Source organism: Rhinolophus sinicus, chromosome 17 (genome assembly GCF_057876585.1).
Source record: "Rhinolophus sinicus isolate RSI-liver-muscle chromosome 17, RSI-T2T, whole genome shotgun sequence".
In the NCBI taxonomy this organism is placed as follows: domain Eukaryota; kingdom Metazoa; phylum Chordata; class Mammalia; order Chiroptera; family Rhinolophidae; genus Rhinolophus; species Rhinolophus sinicus.
Window position 1 is genome coordinate 205,460,721 of NC_142517.1, and position 22,178 is coordinate 205,482,898.

General features: G+C 36.0%; 1 protein-coding gene across 28 annotated transcripts in view; it reads right to left on the minus strand.

The window, feature by feature from the left end:
* TRIP12 (thyroid hormone receptor interactor 12) overlaps nucleotides 1-22,178 on the minus strand; it is a 138,092-nt gene that overhangs the window by 98,438 nt on the left and 17,476 nt on the right. For all 28 annotated transcript variants that reach the window (XM_074314508.2, XM_074314592.2, XM_074314570.2 and 25 more), the window contains exon 2: nucleotides 1,247-1,393. In XM_074314508.2, coding sequence (XP_074170609.1) covers nucleotides 1,247-1,344 — 98 coding nt within the window. In that variant the 5' untranslated portion in view covers nucleotides 1,345-1,393. The remainder of the gene's footprint in view (nucleotides 1-1,246; nucleotides 1,394-22,178) is intronic.

Below are 22,178 nucleotides of genomic sequence, written 5' to 3' on the forward strand. Positions count from 1 at the left end.
GTTGCTCCAAAGAATAAGCTAAGTCAAAAACAAAAAAACAAAAAACAATCTCAGACATAACTTTTTACTAAGCATTATGCTAAGAGCTTAACATGCTAGACAATACTGAAACTAACCAATAACCCCATGAAATAGGTATCCCACTATGTGAACTAAGAAATTGAGGCTTCCTAAAAAATTTAACTAAAGGACACACAGCTATATTTAATGGCAGGGGCAGAAATTGCACACAAAACTGTACTAATCCAAAGGCCACATGCTCAACCACTAAAATAGCCTAACGTCAAGATGTTTCAGTTTATTCTTCACATTTGACATTAAAAAGTTTTTATAATTTACTGAAATATACATATATACACATATATATACATATATATGGATGTGTGTATCTCTCTCTCTCTCTCTCTCTCTCTCTCTCTATATATATATATATATATATAGAGAGAGAGAGAGAGAGAGAGAGAGAGAGAGAGAGAGTAATGCCTCAAAGTATTGCATCGGGTAATCATGTTAAAATTTAGCAATTATTTATTGCAAGCTAAACAAGATTGACCCATGGAACGGAAAATAAGGCCTTGCAAGTAAAGCTCTGAGTACCTTACACATAAAATGAGTCCTTGGATAGATCAGACACAGAATTTTACATTCAAGAGAAACCATCTGATTCTTCACACTACCTCCTATACAACTACTCCAACTAAAAAGACCAGTTGAAAACCAGATCACTAAGAAAATGATGTGAACTGATGTGCTAACAAGTCAGACTGCCTCACCAGCCTGTCAGCATCCATGTTGTCAGAAAGATGAGGAAAAAACTCAAAAGCTAAGTACCAAAGGTCAAGATCTTAAATTAAAACAAATGAAGCTTCCTTTCAATAAAGTAAATAAAGTCAACATATACATAAAGAAGGGACCACAAAGGATTGAAAGATGTGTTGTACCATGTGTTTAGGAAGTGAAGATAAAGAGAAAGGGTGAACAAAACATGACATTCCATATACTGACACTTAAATTAGATTTTTGATAATGTCAATGAATGAGAATTATTTTTCTGAGCCTGGCATATTTGGGAAATGACTGAAGAATTGCTTTGAATTCCATTTTTACTTGTTACTTGGCTCATGAATTAGGAAAATATTACCCATTTGTAGTGAACAATTCAAGTTCTGGTTTGAAAAACAATGAGGTTTTAAAAAATATTTTCTTTTATTCCCAATTCCTTTTCAAATTATGATTAAATACATACCTTCCTCCTATTGAGTCGTCTTGTGGTTGGGCCCCGGCAGTGTTCCTCTGTGAACGTCGCAGTGACCCCCCTGGATTGTTATTAGGCCGGTTGGACATTGGCACCTCTCTCTTGAAGGGACATACCCTTTCTAGACACTACCATTCACTAAAAGGAAAAAACATGAGAAAAAAATATCAGCTATACCTAGTACAACACAGAAAACAAATAAAGAGCACCAAAGAAGAGGGGGAAATTTTATGTAAACATTTTGATTGTAGTCTGCACAAATGCTGCTCTGCCTTATTAAACTAAGTCTGATTAATGTGTTATAAAATGTCAGGAATTGACCAAATTCAAGGCATTGAGGTCCAGAACGCAGCAACTAAAATTAATAGGATTTTTTTCATAGAACACCCAGGAAATTCCCATTCAGAAAAAAAAAAAAAAAAAGCACAGGGGCCGGCCCAGTGGCTCAGGCGGTTAGAGCTCCCTGCTCCTAACTCCGAAGGTTGCCGGTTCGATTCCCACATGGGCCAGTGGGCTCTCAACCACAAGGCTGCCAGTTCAATTCCTCGAGTCCCGCAAGGGATGGTGGGCTGCGCCCCCTGCAACTAAGATTGAACACGGCACCTTAAGCTGACTGCCTCCTGGATGCCTCAGTTGGTTGGAGTGCGTCCTCTCAACCATGAGGTTGCCGGTTTGACTCCCGCAAGGGATGGTGGGCTGTGCCCCCTGCAACTAGCAACAACAACTGGACCTGGAACTGAGCTGCGCCCTCCACAACTAAGACTGAAAGGACAACAACTTGACTTGGAAAAAGCCCTGGAAGTACACACTGTTCCCCAATAAAAGTCCTGTTCCCCAATAAAAGTCCTGTTCCCCTTCCCCAATAAAATCTTTAAAAAAACAGCACAAATAGAAACGTCCTATCTTTGTTTCCACATTTTTAGTACTGTATAGAAAAGGGCATTGCACCTAAAGTCAGAATACCTTGGCTCAAGTCCTGTGATAGAACAGGTATTAGAGAGTCTGCCTCTGTACAAACCACAACCTCTGGCCTTAGATTCCTCAGCCACAGAGTAAGACACGTCATGACTACTTCACAGTAGTGCTGTGAATAACAAATGGAATCATAAATACAAAGGAAACCATGAAACTATCATATCTTAATGGAGAAATGAGGAGAAAGCAGCTCAAGTACAGTAAACTGAGAAATGGTCCCAGATATCTTCCATTTCAATATCAGCTGTGCTGGTTATGACATTGGACAAAAAAACTTAACCTCTAGATTTTGTTTGCCTCTTCTGTAAAATCACTATGTCGCCTCAGAGTTGTTAGCAATAATAAACTGTGAAGGTACTTGTAAGCGTAACTTACGAACTTAGCTCAAAGTACAGTTCTGAATCAATCTGAATTTTCTATCTTTCCATAAGAAACTGAATTATATTAAAAAGTGCTGACATTTCAAGAACATCAGTTTAGTTTCACTGATATGCCAACATGCCAACATTACTATCACAGAAAGAATTACGATTTGCATAAATCAAACCTATCACAATTTTTCTTAAACCTCCACACTCCAAGTAGAGTTCAAGGAAAGGAATGATCCTACGACATCAGAGAAACTAGCGCCAAAGAAAATGTAAACTAATCATAACTAAATCTATTACTGGATTGTTTTAAGAGATTCCATGCACTACAACAGGAGAAAGTGGGTGTCCTTTTGCGTTCCATGTTGACCCCTTTCAGTAGAAAGGGCAGTGTATTTCTGTCCCACATCAATTAATACACTAAACTTTGGTCAGAGTTTAAATTACTAATGTAATTACTGTCAATTTTAGAAAGGAAGGAAATATGCAAACATTAAGAGAAATGTACTAATATAGAAAGAGCTCCCCAAGATATGTTAGGGGTAAACAGTATAAAGCTCCCATCTGTGTGTATGTATATTAAAAGGGCTTACTTACTAATCTTTATAAATTGTCTACACGTTGAAAATTGATGGAAGGATTCATAAAACAGATCGTTAATAATACTCACTGCATTTGAGAAAGAGAACTGGGGGTCTGAAGTTTGACATAAACGAAGAGTCGTTTTTGATATAGTATTTTCCCTCTGTAAGCAATAAGGTAGGTCACTGCAGCACAGTAATTACAAATGAGAGTTCTGCAATCAAGCTGCCTCTGGCTGAGTCTGAACCCTGACTTCAACATCATCAAGTTTTAAGACCTTGTACATATACTTTTCTGTGCTTCAGTCTATCAAATGGGGACAAAGAATTTAACCTCACAGAGCAGCTGTGAGCATTATATGAGAAAACCCATGCAAACCACTTAACACAGTGCTTATCATATAGCATGGGCTCAATACATACAACATTTATTCAAAAGAATAAAAAGACTTGTGGTAAAATAATATTCGGGGGGAAATTTCACGATAAAGACCACTGAGTTTTAAATTTCTGAATTTTAAATTTCTAGAGTCAACATGAGTTTTCAATTTCTAGCAATGTAGTTTCAAAAGTGCATTTTGCTACAAAGATAACATAATTAAAAACATAATGTTTTTAATTAAGGGTGAGCATCACAATCACCTGGGAAGCTTTGTCAAAATATTAATACCTAGCCTCTGTCTGCCCTCAAGATTCTGATTCAGGGGGTACAGAAATTAGAGACGGATTTTACAAGAGCTCGCTTGGTTGTACTGCATTAGAACAACTGCATCCCATTAAATAAAAGGCCAGACTATTTCAGAATTCATTCAAGAAGTTTTACTACTTCCAATACCATCTCAGTGCTTTCACTTGGACCCTAAACAACATAGATACAAGAGAATAGCATGTGACTACTGCTTTCACTATCATTAAGCAGGGTTGGTAGATCTCACTTGCCCACTTCCCTATTTAAATGCCTACTGTATGTCAGGGGTGCTAAGTCATTCAAATGAGTATGTCACACTGGTTAATTTGACCTGTAGTTACACCAAAGTAACCTTAATAATGCTCCCAACATCTTCAGAGCTTGTTAACGAGAATCATTATCAGCCAATAGTCCATGTAGGAATAATTCTTGAGATTTAAGAGAGTAAGATGGCAACTAAGAAGACAGTTATTTATCAAAGGGATGGCTGCTTTTAAAGCACAAGATGATCTTTAACAGGAGGCCAGACTTGGTTAAACTTTAGAGTTTGAATTCCCAAAATAGGATCTCCCCTCTGCCAGGTATCAACAAATCCAGAGCTGGAAAGGCCCCACAGGGACGATCAAGTTCAACACCTTACATTACAGACAAATCCAAATGAGGAAAGTTCAAGTCACGTGTTGAGGACCCAGTCCTCTGAATCCTGATACTAAGGAGCCCTACCCCCTCCAGAGATCACCACTATCTCAACTTCAGCCAAAATTGAACTCCTCCAGATAAGAGCTCAGAAGTTTGCACCATTCAATTTCTTTATGTGAATATTCTGTACATATTGACCAATTAATTATGCCTACCATATTTTATTCATTAAAATTTAAAACACACACACAAAAGTGAGTTATACTAATATAAAAACTATATTGCTAGAATTTGTTTTAATAACCTGAAATGAATAGAAATTCAACATTCCATCTTAAGTGGCTATCTCATAATATTGAAACTAGAAGCTTTAAGTCCAGCCATTAATAACCTATCAAGTCCTGCAATATACTACCTTTCTAAACATGGATATATCTTCATTTCTGTGAAAATCATCACCAAGATTTTTCACCTTTGATATTAAGTCCTAAAGCAATGAAATAACAGCATGTATGACTTTGAATTCAATAGAAAAAGTACAAAAACACTAATGGATATGTTCAAGATTGAAAACAAGCTCACGAGGACTGTTCACAGTTCTAAGCATACAACAAACCTACTCACTGTTCAAGTTAAACAGCACTTGAATTTTAGGTGAAAGCATTTAGCTTTTCAGGCAAACAGAACTTCAGGAAAAGCAATTGTGTACTAATCTACATTTAAAAACACATTCTTAAAATTTTCTAAGGATATTCTTTCAAGGAAATTTCAGCTGCAAACATTTTGGAAATTGATTTTCCTGTTCATAACTCAAAATCACAGGAGAGAGGTTAAGGCTAGGGAAAAAAAATTAAAAGAAAACAACCATTCATTTTGTGTAAAATTTTCAGAACACCAAGAAAAATCGATTGCAACATTTAACTTTACAATGTCATAGTTCTTCCTAGTCAAATAGCCACAAAGGTTAGTATTTGTGCCTAATTTTTACCACATGAAGGAAATCTGATAGACTGGAGGACAAATCTCCAATGCAGTATAACCCAGAACAGTCATGAACGACCCCAGAGCAAGCTAATATGTTTATTCGTGTAATCCCCACCTATTACCTATTTGATAGGCAACTCTAAAAACTGTAAGTTGTATTCTTTTCACTGTGAAGATGGTATTTTTTACAAAGCTAACACATACTTAAATCCTCCAGTGTCTACAAAAAGGTTTCAGCTTTCAGAATTGACATTTAAAGTGAATTTTATTTATCCAGTGTGTCCCCCACTAATTTTAGATGTGGTCCTCCAAGGAGACGTGGTTTGGCTTCAGATTATGAAACTGGAGTCTAATAACAACAGTAATAAACACAACTTGCATAGGACTTTATTCGTGTTTATTCTAAAACAAGCAAAATTTAAACGTGCCAATGAGCCTCATAAGCCATTTTAATATTCCTACTTTACAACTAAGGAAACTGAAGTGTTACAAAATTAAGTAGCCTACACGCAACAAGGAACAGCATCCAGAACTGCAGACTATATTCAATCAAGGAAATGACTAGGTCTTAGGAGGCAGTATGGTAAGTTAAACATACCAGGGGCAAATATTAAAGAACCCCACCATAAAAACAAAGTTATCCTTCCTTATAATAGAAGTCATTCTTGCTTAAGTACGAATGGCAAGGATTTCAAACAAGACTGTCTAAAATGGGAGTGAATAACTTTAAGCTTCCCTAAGAGCAAGGGATTGAGAGGTGCTGACATACAGAGGCAAACAAAGCTACCCCAGCTCACAAGGAGCTTACTGCTCTGTATCCCCTACAAGACTGACTACAAAACAGAATGCGAAGGCTCAAATCCCGGCTCTACTACTTAATAATGTAAGACATACAAGTACCTACTTTCATCCATTTTTTTTCCCACTAAACTAGAGATAATATTAACTTTAGGGTTTAAGTATTAGGGGAAATATATATAAGGCTGTTAAAATAGTGCCTGACACATGACAGCTGACATTTAATGAGTTCCTGTTAAGTACAATGAAGTGACTGGTCAATCTGGGAAAGGGGGTTAGTCCTCAGGTCCACCATCTAAGGAATTTGAGAGAGAAAAAATGACCAAAAAAAAATTCGTACAAAACCATTTGAGACCATTTGTATTTCACTCAGATTTAGGAAAGAGGTTTAAAACACAAAAAAGAAAATCCTAGCAGTTAGTATGCATGATATACACTGGTACCTCGGTTTTCTAACGTAATCCGTTCCAGAAAACCTTTCGAGTTCTGAAACGTTCGAACACAGCCGACAGCTACGCCTCAGGATCTTGCACTCAGTGGAAGCCACGTGACATGTTCAACTTCCAAGGTGTGTTAAAAACCCGAACCATTTACTTCTGGGTTTACGGCGTTCGTAAACTGAAATGTTTATCAACGGAGACATCTGAAAACCGAGGTACTACTGTACTGTATTTTGCCATGTATAATGTGCACTTTTTTGCCCAAATGTGTGAGAGCATTATACATGGGTACTACTAATTCCCTATCTATAAAACTTTTTAAATTTTTATTTATGCTTATGAGTCAAAAGTGTAACTCTAGAAATCAATAACAACATCCATATACAAAATAATACCCTGGAATATGACAATCGGTTTTATTGAACTTATGATGAACTTGCAATGACGAAGAGTTCTTGACCTTCTATGATACGCAAATATCGTAAATGTGTTTCCAGTACACAAAATTTCGTGTACCTTTTATCTGTTCTTGTGTTTTTATTATTTGTTACATAACATTTCTTGTACCATATTAAAAAATAAATGCTAAAATACCTTTATAATACAAAATCAAGTAACTAAATGTAAACAAACAAAAATTTGAATTCAAATGAAACATTTTTTCCCCCTCAAAGTCCGGGCCAAAAACATGGGTGCGCATTATACACTGGAGCACCTTTTACATGGCAAAATACAGTAGTTACAACTCACGTCAAACTCAGTATATCTGTTACAGAATAGTGCAATGTGGTTAAATAACCTTTAATGAGCTAAACATTAGTTTGGATTAGGGAAACTAGGAGAAATTTACTGTTTTTTCCAGTTAATCAAAATCGTGTTGTAGAGAAATTAGGAGAGTAAGAGCCACTGTGCACAGGGAAAGGGGTAAATTATGTGAGAATGGGATCTTTTAAGCATTTAATTCAATTTAGGGATATCAAATCCATTCCAACGTCATGATGGAATATTTACAATGTGTAAAAATAGTATTTTCAAATCATATTTTTTTAACACTACAAAAGAGCATTTACTGAGAAAAATACAGGTTTTAGTGTGAATATTTTTAAAAAATGGTTATGGTAATTAATGTTATTCTGTGCTTACCAAATACCAGGCAAAACGTCTTTCATTTAGTTTTCACGACCTTACAAATTGGTACTGGAAATAACCCTTAAGAAGCTGTGGCACACAGTAAGTTAAATTAACCCTAAAGCCACGAAGCCAATAGGTAACAGGACCAGCGCTCAAACAGGTCAAACCTAAAGTCCATGCTCTTTATGGCAATGCTATATGCTTTAACAAATAAAGAAAAATAATTATACTTTTTAAAAAGTATAATTTAAAACATTAGAGAACAATGACAGTCCAAACGTAGAGGATTAGCCATAGGAAACCTTTTACGTTTCTTGGAGAAATTTAGTTTAGGTGACCAATTCTTAAATGAGTAATTATCGTAAAATATGCTAACTGATGAGAATATCAAAGGTAATACTGTAAACAAAGAAGAGGTGACTTAATTTTGCCATCAGCAGACTGAGAAGGTCCAGCTTAAAAGGCTAGAGCAGTGAGGAATTGTCCAAAGAAATGAGAGAAAGTCACAATGGAGGGATGGATGCTGACTAGTTCACTGGGACTGAAACATGGGATCAGGGAAGAACATGGACCTAGAAATAAGTCTGGGCTGTACCAAGAAGGGCCTGAAACTAAATATTTGGGGTTTAAGATCTACAGATAAGGAGGCAGATCAACTATTAAGCTACCAAATAGACCTAAGTATACACGAGGTTCTGACAACAGTGGAAGGTGAAATAAAGAGATGGAAACCAAGGAATATTTCAAGAATACAATCTATACAATCAGAAAGGAAAGTCTAGGACTGTGGTTCTCAAACTTCAGCATGCATGTGAATTGAAACCACTAATCCAGAATGTCTACTGTGGGGGGAAAACCAGGAAGGTGGTATGGCAGACACCAAGCGGAGTAAAGTGCATAGGCAGAATTCAAGTGGCACAGAAAGAACACAAGAGACTGAAAAGTGTCCATCAAATTCAGAAACGTGTGCAAGGTGTTTCTAGAAATGCTGGGGGAGGAGAGTATATGGGTAAATTCAGTGCACAGGAAACACCAACTCTCCTCTGCAAATGCTGGGCGAAAAGAAATACAGAAGAGACAACAGCCAAGGAAGTAAAGGGAGGCAGAATTGACAGAGGCTGTGCATGCAGGAGTATACGTGATTTTTGTTTTTAAAAATAAATAAGTCTTAAGCATGTTTATGTAAAGAAAAGAATTACTGAAAGAAACGGGCTGGAAATAAGGTATGGTTTTACTAACAAGGTCCTACAGGGAAGAAAAAAAAATTAATAGCATAAGCCTTAGATAAGAAAGGTACGTCAATCTCCAAGGCAAGAGGACAAATAGCAGCAAGGATGAGCCTTGATTGAACCTGTGAGAAAGGTCTGAGAAAAGCAAGAGAGAATGAAGATTTCAAAGAGTTACCTAGCAGAGAACAGTTACCTAGTAGAGAACATAAGCAAGGAGGACGGCCTAGGGCATGAACCTACATGAGAGTAGAAACCATAAACCTTAAGTGCCAAATCCACACCTGGTGCAATTATTTATATAAGAGAAAATTCTCATCCAGTGTGAACTGCTCCACAGCATACATCTATTCAGGAACAGTAAAATCACACTTTCCATCATGTCATTCTACTTCAAAACATGAATTCAATCACTGTCTGTTTATGGATCTGTTGACACTTAATACATTTACAGAGATGGAAATAGAAAACAACTGACCCACCAGAGTCTAAACTCTGAATAACTGTTATATTATACCTTCATTTACAAACTGCAAATTAAAAACTAAAGTGCTTACAGCAAACACTTGATCTTTCAAGTATCACCCAATACTTAACAACTAAATTCAACACGGGGCATACAAATTGATGCCAGCATCCACACTTTACAATTGTAACATGCCTGAGTATCGACTTTATATGCCATCTGGCAAGGGTCAATGAGATTAATTTTGGCATTATTTTCACAAAGTATATTACTCTTTTGAGTATTAAGCCAAGCAATTACATCTATACAATTTGTGCTGTAACTCTCTTAGAAATGTCATTTTTCTTGTTCAACAGAACTTGATTCACAGTTGTCTCTGTTAATACATTAATTAGCACATAACAAAGACTTCAATATTTCTTAGTCTAAGCACACTTGATTCAAAAGGTTTCTGCATTTTATTGCAAGCCTAGAAAGAGGAGAAAGCAGGATAAATTTTTTTTTTAATTTTTTTATTGGGGAACAGTGTGTTTTTCCAGGACCCATCAGCTCCAAGTCAAGTTATTGCCTTCAATCTAGTTGGAAAGGGAACAGCCTACTGGCCCATGTGGAAACCGAACTGGCAACCCCGATGCTATGAACACCGTGCTCTAACCACCTGAGCCACCCGGCCGGCCCAAAGCAGGGTAATTTTAAAGCCTCTCTTTATTTCCCTCCAGGAAATCAAGCAAAAATTTTAAAATTTCAGAATGCTTAAAATTTCAGAATAAAACCCCACTTATAATAAAACTAGAGAAAAGCTGGCTGTACCCTAAATTACAGAGGAAAAATTGCCAGATAACAATAAAAGCTGTACCAAAAACAGGAAAGAGGTAAAGACCACAGAATTTTATAAAAGAAAATGGTAAGATAATCCTATCAATGACCTGTTCCTTAAAAAAAAAACAAAAAAACACGAAGATCTGTGGAATAAGGGCAAAAAAAGATCAAAGTACCTCCAGAATCAGGAGAGAAGCCATTAAGGGAAATGGCAACTCCAAAATTAACATCAGCTGGGCAAACAATGACTATAAACCACCAAGCAAAAAGTACCACAAATGACTTTCTACCAAGATGATCTATTCCGCTCAAAGGGAAAAAATAAACCAAAAGCAAAACTGAAAATTAACTACAGAGCAGAGGAAGCAATTCAAATTTAGTGAAAAGCTGTTCTAAACAACTGAAAGGAGACAAAAAGGGAGAACATGGTTAATGAAAGAAAAAGAAGAAAAAATACTATTGCACAATTTAAAAAACATGTTATAAATCAGAAGAAGACAACCTTAAGAGTTCTGTTTAACTTTGCAATGAAAAGGAAAACGCTGTATGCACTAAAAATGGAACCCTTGTCAAGATTTTGTTAAGTAAAATGCAGGTACAGAATGCTGGGCACAGAATATGATATATTTACATACATTACTATATATGCAAATAATCAAATAATCACTGGCTTAAATATTATCAATAGAGAACACATTACAAAAACTATTTAAATCAACTCCCTTGGAAGAACAAGACCCTTCGAGGCCTTTTACGTTTTTAATCATGTACGTATTACCCTATTCAAAAAAAAAAAATCTTTAAACAATTAATGTATACTGTAATTTTAACTCTAGAAAAGATGACAGTGGATAAAAATAACCAGAAAAAATACATAAAATATTAGCAAATTTTAGCAGATTCTTTTCTCATTTTCTTTTTTTTAATCATGTGACCTAATCATTAAAAAGTGGGAAAAATTCAAAAACTGATTACCTTCAAACATTTCCATGTCCCAGATACATGTTCATTATTAAAAAAAAGAAAAAAACAAAACCTCATGTTTTTTTTAAAAAACCAAATTGTTTCCAAGAAAATGAAGTTCTTACTGCCTAAAACACAAGACTATATATAAAGAATGATAGATACAGAATCAGCCAGAAATGTTGTGTCTATAACTGGCACCAAAAGTCTATTTTGTGCACTATAATATGATCAATCAATTTATCACAAACAAATAATGGCCCCGCCCAGCCCAACTACTTCTAAAATATAGAGCAACTCATTCCCTAATATAAATCCCGTCTTAGGTCATATAGCTTGTATAATCCTTCAGAATACTAACTGCATTTCATAGAGTATTTTCTTCTTAAAAATCTCAGCAACTTTTTAGCTCATGCGTCAAAGATGGCTCATTGACCCAGTCTTAACAGGTCTCAATCCTGCTGGCTATGTAGAAGGTCAGCCTATCACTAGCATTTTTAGTACAACCTCTTAAAGATGTTCTTTTCTACCTACCCAGCAATGAAGAGACAAGAGGGAACAGTTGTTGGACTACAGTCTCTAAAAACTCAGCTCTAAATTTTATAATACTGTAATCTAACGCTTATTTGAGTTTTTTTTAAATTCTTCCTTATGAAGACCTAGTAGCACCAGTATTAGATACAGTGATTATCAAAAGGAAAGAGCTATTGAGAGGGAAGAGAGAATGATTTGTAAATGCCTCCTTCCACCAAGGGACAGAGAGATGCCTACTAAGTGAGACTCACTGTTACTGCAAGTAAAATACATAGTATCCTATAGATTACAGAAAGGTGCTACCGTGTTTCCCAGAAAATAAGACCTAGCCAGACCATCAGCTCTAATGAGTCTTTTGGAGCAAAAATTAATATAAGACCCGGTCTTATTTTAATATAAGACCGGGTCTTATATGATAGTAAGACTGAGTATAATACCGGGTCTTGTATTAATTTTTGCTCCAAAAGACGCATTAGAGCTGATGGTCCGGCTAGGTCTTATTTTCAGGGAAACACAGTACCTACAGACAAAAGCAATTTTGTTTGGTAAGTGACCTGTAGAGCATAGAGACACACATAATAAGGCAATGCTTTCAGAGCATTTTCTTCAATGCAAGTTCCTGTTACTGCTGAGAAAGCTATGAAATCTAATTCAAAGTTGGGGAGAAAAGATAGAGTATAACTTTCACACAAGAAAAACAATGCAGAATGCCAAATCTTTGTTTAAGACAATGTATGACATAGGAATTGTACTTTTATTCAGAAACATAGTTGACCCTTTAACAATACAGGGGTGCCCACTACCTGCGCAGTCAAAAAAAGACATGTAACTTACGTTGGTCCTCCACATACATGATTCTCAATTGTGGACTGAAAATACTACTCTCAGAAAATATTTTTTTCAAAGGATAAAAAAAAAACAAAAAAAAAAAACCCACATTTAAAATGTCATACTCTACAGACTCCATATTTTACAAATAGTAGCATTCTTACCTAAAATAAATAGGTGCTAATGACTGCCTCTGTATTAAGCAACATGTACAAACATACAGGTGTGTTTTTTTTTAACACTGACTGATGCCTGGGCCCCATCAGAGTGGGGGTAAGGGAAAGTTAAACTTTGCTTTAAAACCCATTATATTATTCTAGTATCAGTTAGGTTTGAGAACTGACACAGGTTTACACTTTCTTGTTTTTTGGCTCTCATTTCGTATCACCTAATCCTCTGCAATCTTTTGCATGACTCTCCCACATCCCATAATTACAAACTACCACTCATGTCCTTAGAATCCAGCGATTCCACTTCTAGGCTCTTCTAAGAATCTAACCTAAAGAAATATTTGTACAAATACGCAATGGTATATGTAATCAGGATGCTCACTGCAGTATGTCACAGTGGAAAAACTGAAGACGCAAATGTTCTCAGGAGGGGAATGGTTCAATAAGCACATTGCCGGCAACTCCACGGCATACTTAGATTTTAGAGGTCCTTAAAAACAAAGGTAGATTTGTATATACCACAGTGATACAAAAGGGCAGGACATCCTTAATTCCTGCATCCATAGGCATAATCTTTGCCTTGATGAAGGTTACGCTCAATTGAGAAGACAGAAAATAATCAAGCTATTTGCACATCGTGATAAAAGCCATGAAGGATGGAATAGGGAAAAAATAGGAAGAAGTAGAGAATAACAGGAAGGGGTAAAGGAAAAGCTACTTTTGGTTAAGGTATCAGGTAATATCTCTCCGAAGAGATATTTTAGCTGAGACCTGAAGGATAAGAAAGAAGCGTTGGAAAAATTGCGTATCTGTCTATGTAAGCATAGAAAGAAAAAAAAGTCTATAAAAATACACATAAATGTTAATAGTAAAGGAGAGGGGAAGTGACAAAGAGCACCTATTTCTTGAGTCAATTCAAATTCTGGATCCACTATAAACCACGTTACTTTGAAGAAATTTTTTTACCTATCAAAGGCTTGAGGAAGATTAGCTTCCTCATCTATAAAATGGAGACAACTATACTTAAGTTATGAAAATTAACCGAAAGTAGAACACTTTAAAAAATATAGTAAGCTAACTGCAAGGGGAAAAGGAGAAAAAACTTGCATATTAAGTTTTAAGAGACATAGCAACAAAAATGCAAGTATGGAAAACATGAACAGTAGGTGTTTACAGATATTGAGGAACTATATTTTTATATTATGGTATTAGCATATGTCTTTAAAAAGAGTTCTCTTTTACAGAAGCAGACTGAAACATTTACAGATCAAGCAACGACTAAAAGCTGCTTCAAAATAATTAGGGTGGGTGGGGGTAAGAGTATATGTAAAAACAAGATGGCCTGAGTTGATGGTGTATGTAGCTGGGTCTCAGGTACACGGAGGTTCATTATGCAATTCTACTTTTGTATATGTTTGAAATCCTCCATAATAAAAGTCTTTTATGAAAAGAGTAAGCACTCAAATATATGTTATTATTTTTGAAGGGGGAAGGAGACTATTGCTTTTGATTGTTTTCAAAGAGTCCTCACCACTTGTTTTTTTAAAAAACTGTTTATAGAGATATCACTTTTATCAGAAATGAGAAAAATATAAGCTTTTTCTCATTGATATAGAGCAAATCATCCTTGACCTAAGTGTGTCAACCTGCATTTTATTAATTCCGCCTTTAAATCGTTTCCCAACTCTAACACAGTGTGAGACTATCAAAGAAAACATTGTATCTTTCTTTCAGAGATGAAGATATGAAAGAAAACAAACCCTGTTTTCCACTATTTGAGAAGCGGCCCCAGTAACTCGACACTGTACTTCTTCCTCTGGTTCTGTTTCCACAGTCCCTGAGGTGCAGAATTCCTTCTTCATACATTGTAAGAAGTTGGGCACCGTCTTCCGATAATACAAGATGCAACCACCTAACAGTGAACTCCAGAGGATGGATCATTTCAATTTCAACACGTCACTCCATTCTGGCAAAAGACTTACGCTTCAGGCCTTTCGCTAAATCTTAAGACTAACAGAGCCTTAAACATTGCTAAGATGTACTGGAATACATTGAAAACTAAGTCAATCTACATAGATGGACCAGCAGCTTTAAATATACTACCAAGTCTTTCTCCTAAATTGAGCACTGGATCTTTCACTTATGTTTATATAAGCGGATAAAGACAGCAATGATATGAGCTCCAAAGATTCTTTGACACACTAAATAAGAACCAGTGATGCTCAAGCTTTCTGGCCTTGAAAATTTTCTCAGAATAGTGATGAAATACAATAAATAAATAAAAGCCATATTCAGATCTATAAGACTACAATTACCATCCTTCTTAAAATGGGCACAAATATAAATTGAACAAAATCTGTAAAAACAGGCTAGTTGTACAAGTACAAATCCAATTCCCTTTCTAAATTTCCATTTTAATTCCTTTTTTACTTCTCACACTGCCTTCCCCAACAATTATGAAAATTTTCAAAATACAAAAAAACCTTGAGAACTGTTCAATAAATACCTATAACTCCATTACCTAGCTTTTATAAGTGTGTTACATTTCCTTTATCACGTATGTACCCATATCTACTCATCTATGCATCCCTGAACGTCCATCCTTTTTGATGCATTTCAAAGTAAGCTGCAGACATCATTAAATTTTGTGTGTATCACTAACTGGTGTTCAAACTTTGTTTTCAGTTAAATTTACATACAGTGAAATGTACAAATCTTAACTATAACTCAATGAGTTTTCACAAATGCATACACCTGTCAACCTAAATCCCTATCAAGATACAGAACACCACCCAAGTTTCCTTGTGCTCCTCTTTAGTCAATCCCTGTACTTCTCCTCCCATTCTAAAAGCACTGTTCTGTTCCAATGCTTCTGACCAGAGATTTGTTTTACCCCCTTCTACCGTTTTGTATAAATGGAACCCCCGAGTATACATAGTCTTTTGTATAAAGCTTCTTTGAATATGAGTATATCACATTTTGTTTACCCATTCTTCTGTTGATGGACACATGGACTGTTTCTAGGTTTTTGCCATTATAAATAAAGCAACTGCAAGCATTCTTCTACAAGTCTTTCCACAGACATATGCTTTCATTTGTCTTGAGTAAATACTAAGACTAGAATCATTAGATCATCAGGAAGATTATGATTAATTTTTAAACAAACTGCCAGACCTTTTTTCAAAGCAGCTATACCATTTTACAGTCCTATCAATAATTATAAAAGTTCTAGTTGCACCAAACCCTCACCAACAGATGGTGGTGTCAGTCTTAAATTTTAGCTATTCTGATGGGTGTGCAGTCATAAATCGTTGTTCTAATCTACATTTCCCCAATGACTAGTGATGTTGATCACTTGTTTGAAGCTCTTCCCCACTCTACTTTCCAAACCCAAACTACTCAAGAACCTAATCTTATTTCAAACTTTCGTTAGTCTTTATCAACTCAATAAGCAAAATAAATAAATAAATAAATCACCTTCAAAATTAAGAGGACCAGACGCAGGCCTAATTCCCAGCCCACCCAACTGCTAGCTAAGCCACTCACCTCGTTGCTAAACAGTGAGGGGGACAAAGGGAGAGATCAGAAGGAAAAAAAAAAGGAAAAGAAAACCTATGCCTGAAAATCTGTACATGCTGGCAAAGATTTATAGCCATATTTTGAATAATCTGGATGACAAAAAACTTCAAGCCAGGGTATTTCAAATCTTACCAATCTCCTAGTGCAGTGCTGCCTAATGTTTAGTATACCTGAGAATCACCTGGGGATCCTGTTAAAACCCAGATTCTTCTTAAAATACTGGATGGGACCAGACCTGAGGTGTGGCCTTTCTAACAAGCTCCCTTGCCACTGTGAGAACTACACTTTAGATAGCAAGGTCTTAGAGCTCCCAAATAAGTGACAGACGCAAAGTATATCTTCTCTGAATGAAGGCACCTTCATTCCAGACCTCAGGAAAATTCTACAAATATAAACAAAGGACAATGAATGGCACACAGATAACACATAAGTAACCAAAGCACCATGAACAAGAACTTGCAAAAACAACAGTCACACAGCTTTCAAATGTTAGAATTACAAAACAAATCTTAAAATGTTCACTATGTTTAAACATATAAAGGACAAACTTGAAAAAGCTGAAACAAAACAGAAGTACTAAAAGTGACATAGATTTGAGAAAGAACCAAAAGTCTGGCAGCACATTAGACAAAGAAAGTTAGCAAAGCAGACAGAGTAGGAGAAATTATGACAAAATAGAAGAAATTATGCAGAACGCAGCATAGAAAGGCCAAAAGATTAAAAATAAAGATATACAGGGGATAAAGTGAGAGGATCAAACCTACACTTAATCAGAATTTCAGAAGTATACGAGTGAAGACATGAGGCATGTCTAAACGTTTCGTGGCTGGAAATTTTCTAGAGCTGGTTAAAGATACCAACCCATAAATTCAAGGGGCCCAAATAATCCTAAACAAGATAAATAAAAAGCCATTTACACCTGGACATGTCATAATGAAGTTATAAAGTACCAAAGATAGAGAAAATCTTAGTGTAAAGGGAGGGAGGTCATTCTCTTTTTGCCAGCCTATACATAAGCTGACCTCTCAGCAGCAACAAAGGAAGCCACAAGACAGTGGAATTATATTTTCTTCAGCACAGTAAGGATAGGTGCCAACTGAGAATTCTACACCAAATGCAAGTTATCTCTTAAGAATAAAGTTTTTGTCAGATAAAATCTGATAGTTTTCCACCAGCAATAAAAAGAAAAGTGACCCCAGATACAGTACTGAGATACAAAAAGAAATAAAGGTGACAAACATATAGATAAAAGTAAATGAACATTAACTCTATAAAATTACACTGTCTAGATTAAAGTAAAAGGACAGCAATACCTTAAACTCCAAGAGCTTGGTAAATTATAGACCTTGTTAGATACAGCGTTTTCATTTCTAGAAGAACCAAAGGCTAGATTCATACCTCTATTAAAAACAATAAATTCAAATGAAAGCAACAAATTAGAAAATAAAATGGTAAAACTCTAAGACTATCAAACTGGGTTTTTAAAAGACTTCAACTCCGAGACAGATCTAAAACACAAGGAAAGAAAGAAGATGGATAAGTAGCATGCACACACTAGACAAAAGAAAGTTGGTATAGCTATATTAGTCAAAAAATTCTTTTGAATTTACAAATTTTTTAAAAAGACACTGCTGGAGATTTTTAAAGTTACCTTCACACATAATGACAAAAGTTTCAATTAAGAAAGATAACAATTCTTAATTAGTTTTTTTAAACTCTGTAACAAAAGTTTAAAAAAATATAAATCCAGAGTGAATTCTAAAACACTCCTCTCAGTAACTGTTATTAACAAGACAACCAAAAAATAAATTAGAAATGATACAGATAATTTGAACACTGTTCTCAACAGACTTAACGGACAACTGCAGATACGTACTCATTTCAAGCACACATATACCGACAAGAGCTATTCACATACAAGCCTCATAAAGTCAGTCCATAAATGCGAAGAACTGAAATTAAACAGCACGTGTTCCTTTTTTATATACGACGCTTTTTTTTATGTGATGCTTTTTTTAACTGACAAACAGAACATTTGCTTCAGGTGTGCAACATGATTCCAAATTTCACAGCATAGTCCTCGACCACAATGAATAGAAATCAATAGAAGAAATATAACTAAAAAATCCCATAGTTCGAAAGTAAGCATACTTCCAACATACAAAAATACTTTCACCTGGCAATTAACTCAGCATTCACTATCCGTCAGCAAGGTTTAGACTGATTTCCCCCTAATCATTAGTTTGCACTTAATCCCACCAAGTTCACCTGAAATCTTGTTTACTGAAGTTTTACACAATCTTGCCTTAAATTTCTCATTGTCTCTGCATATTACAACTCTGAAGAGCTCTGTCGTGCGGCGAGTCATGCAGGGTCTCTGCTCCCGCTCCCTGCACAGGAACACAGGTGTTGTGCGGGGCGGCCTGCGGGGTCTCTACTCCCGCTCCCCACATAAGAACGCAGGATGTGGCCAGGCCCAAAAGGAACACCCACGGAGCCATAAGTAGGGGAGTCATACCACTATATTCTCTCTGGCGGCATCTGCCTCTCTGCAATCCGCTCTTGTTAGCTCAGCCACCATCTCCTTGCTAGCCCCCATTCTTTCTCTCTGCTAGCGTAGCCACAGCAGTTATATTAGTGACCAATGGCTCACTGGTTACAGCTGACGGCCAAGTAGCCACAGCTGATGGCCATGCAATCACAGTTGATGGCCATTTACTACCTGAGCCAGCACCTTTCTACGTGAGGCCGAGAGCCTGGAAACTGCACTTTGGGGCTCTGTCCCCACAAGCTCCATGGCATTTTGCAATATTAAGACATTTCATTAGATGCTACTACAAGTATAATATACTACTACTAGTGTAATAAAGTATTTGCAGTCTCATTTTCTCTAAGAAATTCCCTACGTATATTGTAAATGTTGTATATTAAGTATTTATAATTATGCAGGTGCACAGCATTAAAATAAAAATTTAGCATTAAAAGAAACTACGTGTATTAGACAACCATTTGTAATATGTTATATATAACATTTGCTCTCTCTCTATCAACTGTATTTTCCATAGATCCAATGGAAGCGGTCAGATACGACATGACTACCCCCCCATATCCCATAACACTTACAAGTTAACTAGGGTTCAGGACTCCACAAATGACCTAAGATGGGACCAATCAGAGTCCTTCCACAAGACTGTTAAGTGTTAGATTAAGTATCAAGTCTGGCATTATAATGGTTATGTTTAACACAGCCACATTAGGAAGCAGTCTTGAGAGAAAGATAAATAAAGCAGAGGCACAGAGTAGAGACCATAGGTAAGAGTATCTGAGTTGCTGGTTTCAGTTCATTGTTCCTGAGGCCCAGTTGCCTGATTCTGTCCTTAAAGATTTCATTCGATACACATGGGTAGCCGATCTCAAGTAATAGCTCTAGTTAACCCAGTGCCCAATTAATGTTTGGATTTAAAGTCCTACTTTACTTTTTATGCCTCCAAATTGAGATGGCTGCTCTTTTAAACCTGATTCATTCACAGATTATTTTCTCCAATATCAAAAACTTAAGTTTGTATGTACTGTTGTTCTATGAAAATACTCTGCATTCTTCTAACACGTCTCTCTCTTTAATCCTAACAATCCCAGAATCACAGCAAGAACTAATATTACTCATATTTAACAGAAGAGAGACTCAAAGAAAATTCATCTACATTCAACGGACTAAGGTTAAGAAATCACATTAGTGGGCTCCTGACTCTCGCACCAATTTTCTAATAGATTGCCTGCCCTTTAAAAGGATAAATTCATATCCACCAAATTCAGTTTACAACTTTCCATTTGTAGTATGCTTCATATAACTACAAATTTAAAAAAACAAAATACCATGTTTAAGTGATAACACAGTGTCACTAAAATAAGATTCCACTCTAAAAACTGTACCAAATAGCATTGTTGAGTAATACTAAAATCAATCAAGAAACCATAAACATGTATTATCTTCTTTTCCCATCCTTCATTGAAATTTAAAAGTGAAAAATATTAAGGTGAAACATGTCTAATGCAAGTTAAGTACCCACTTCTAGTAGCAGTAAAAGCAAGAAGAGAACTCAACAAATCTCTATGCTCAATCATTTCTCACCCACAAATGATAGAAAAATAATCAAAACAAACTAGAGGGAAAGGTAGACAGAGGAGGTTCTGCCACACCTCCAAAATGTAAAACAGGCCAGTTAAGTTTCTCCTGGGGAAAAAAAAGAATCACACTACCAGAAGAGCAAGTTAGAAGTGACAAAGGGTTAAGGAAGATCCCATCTCGTGCTGTGCAGAGACACTGGCTAGCCTTGGCCCTCTTTCAAAGACAACTCAGAAGTGAGCAGATAGTGGTGCTGCATGCAAGATTTAAAGGAACGCTGGGAGGCTCAGACCAATGGAAGACCACACTGTAACAAATAACTGGAGTAAAAGGCAATAAATTACTACTTTAAGTACTATAATAGAAGAACAACCCAGCCCTGAGGGAGATGGAAATACAAAAACTTCTATGGATTAAAAGGTATTTTTTTGCCCAGGAGAAAAGGGAGCCCTTGGGAATGGAAGTCAGAGGGCATTTCAGACACAGAAACAGCTTCAGAAAGGCCTAGGGGCATTGAATGAATGAATGAATGAATGAATGAATGAATGAATGAATGAATGAATGAACGAACCAACGAACCAACGAACCAACGAACCAACGAAGGAACAGGAAATAGCTGAAGATGGATGTGAGAAGAAAGCCTGAAAACACCTTAACAACTGAAATGACAAAAGACACCCCCAATATGTAATTCATACCCAAACTCTTTCAGCCAAATTGCATACCAAATATAATACAGAAAGTGCTAGTGGGTCTTTTAAAACATTCCATATAAACTTTTAAGTAATAAAAAAAATGAACAGAAGTTTGTAAGAGCCAATCACAAACTGAATTTTCACCTGTTAGCTGGACTTCCACAACTTTGGAATAGCAAAAAGAACTGGTAATGTGCTCCCTGACAAGTAGAACCACCACTGGGTCTGGTTCTGAAGTGACTTTGGCATCTTCCAAGAACAGTTTCCTATCCAGTCTTCTTAAAGTGACACTGTCACAGCCAACAAATAAGCGTATCTTACAGTTAACAGGATGTTTAAATTCAAATAAAAATAATTTTAAGTAGAAACGGTAAGTCAAATTGCCAAAAGGGAGGAGAAATCCAAATAGGTAGTTTCCACTTGTAGTACCATTAGACACAATGTGCAAAAATTTGGGGGGGAGGAATTTTTAAGATTTTAACTAATTTTGAAGACAGCACATCAAAACAGAATTGTCAATTCTAAAACTTAACCTAAAAGTTTATACTAGATCCAGTGAGTACAGGGTTTCTTTTTGGAATGAGGAAAATATTCTGAAATTAGATAGTGGTAATAGCTGCACAACTCTGTGAAAATATTAAAAACACTGTGCACTTTAAATGGGTGAATTGTTTGGCACACAAATTACATCCCAATAAAGCTATTTTTAAAAATTCTATTTTGCTCAGAAAATGTTGCCTGTCTTTCAAACTACTGCATAAAAATGGAAACCTTAAATCTGTTGCTTTTAAACCTTCAAATACACCAACAAATAATGTTTGATATGCCAGACTCTTCCCTCCAACAGGTATGGGGAGGTATATAAACCAAATGACATCTTAAAAACAAATATTCATCATCTGCTAAGAATGGTAAG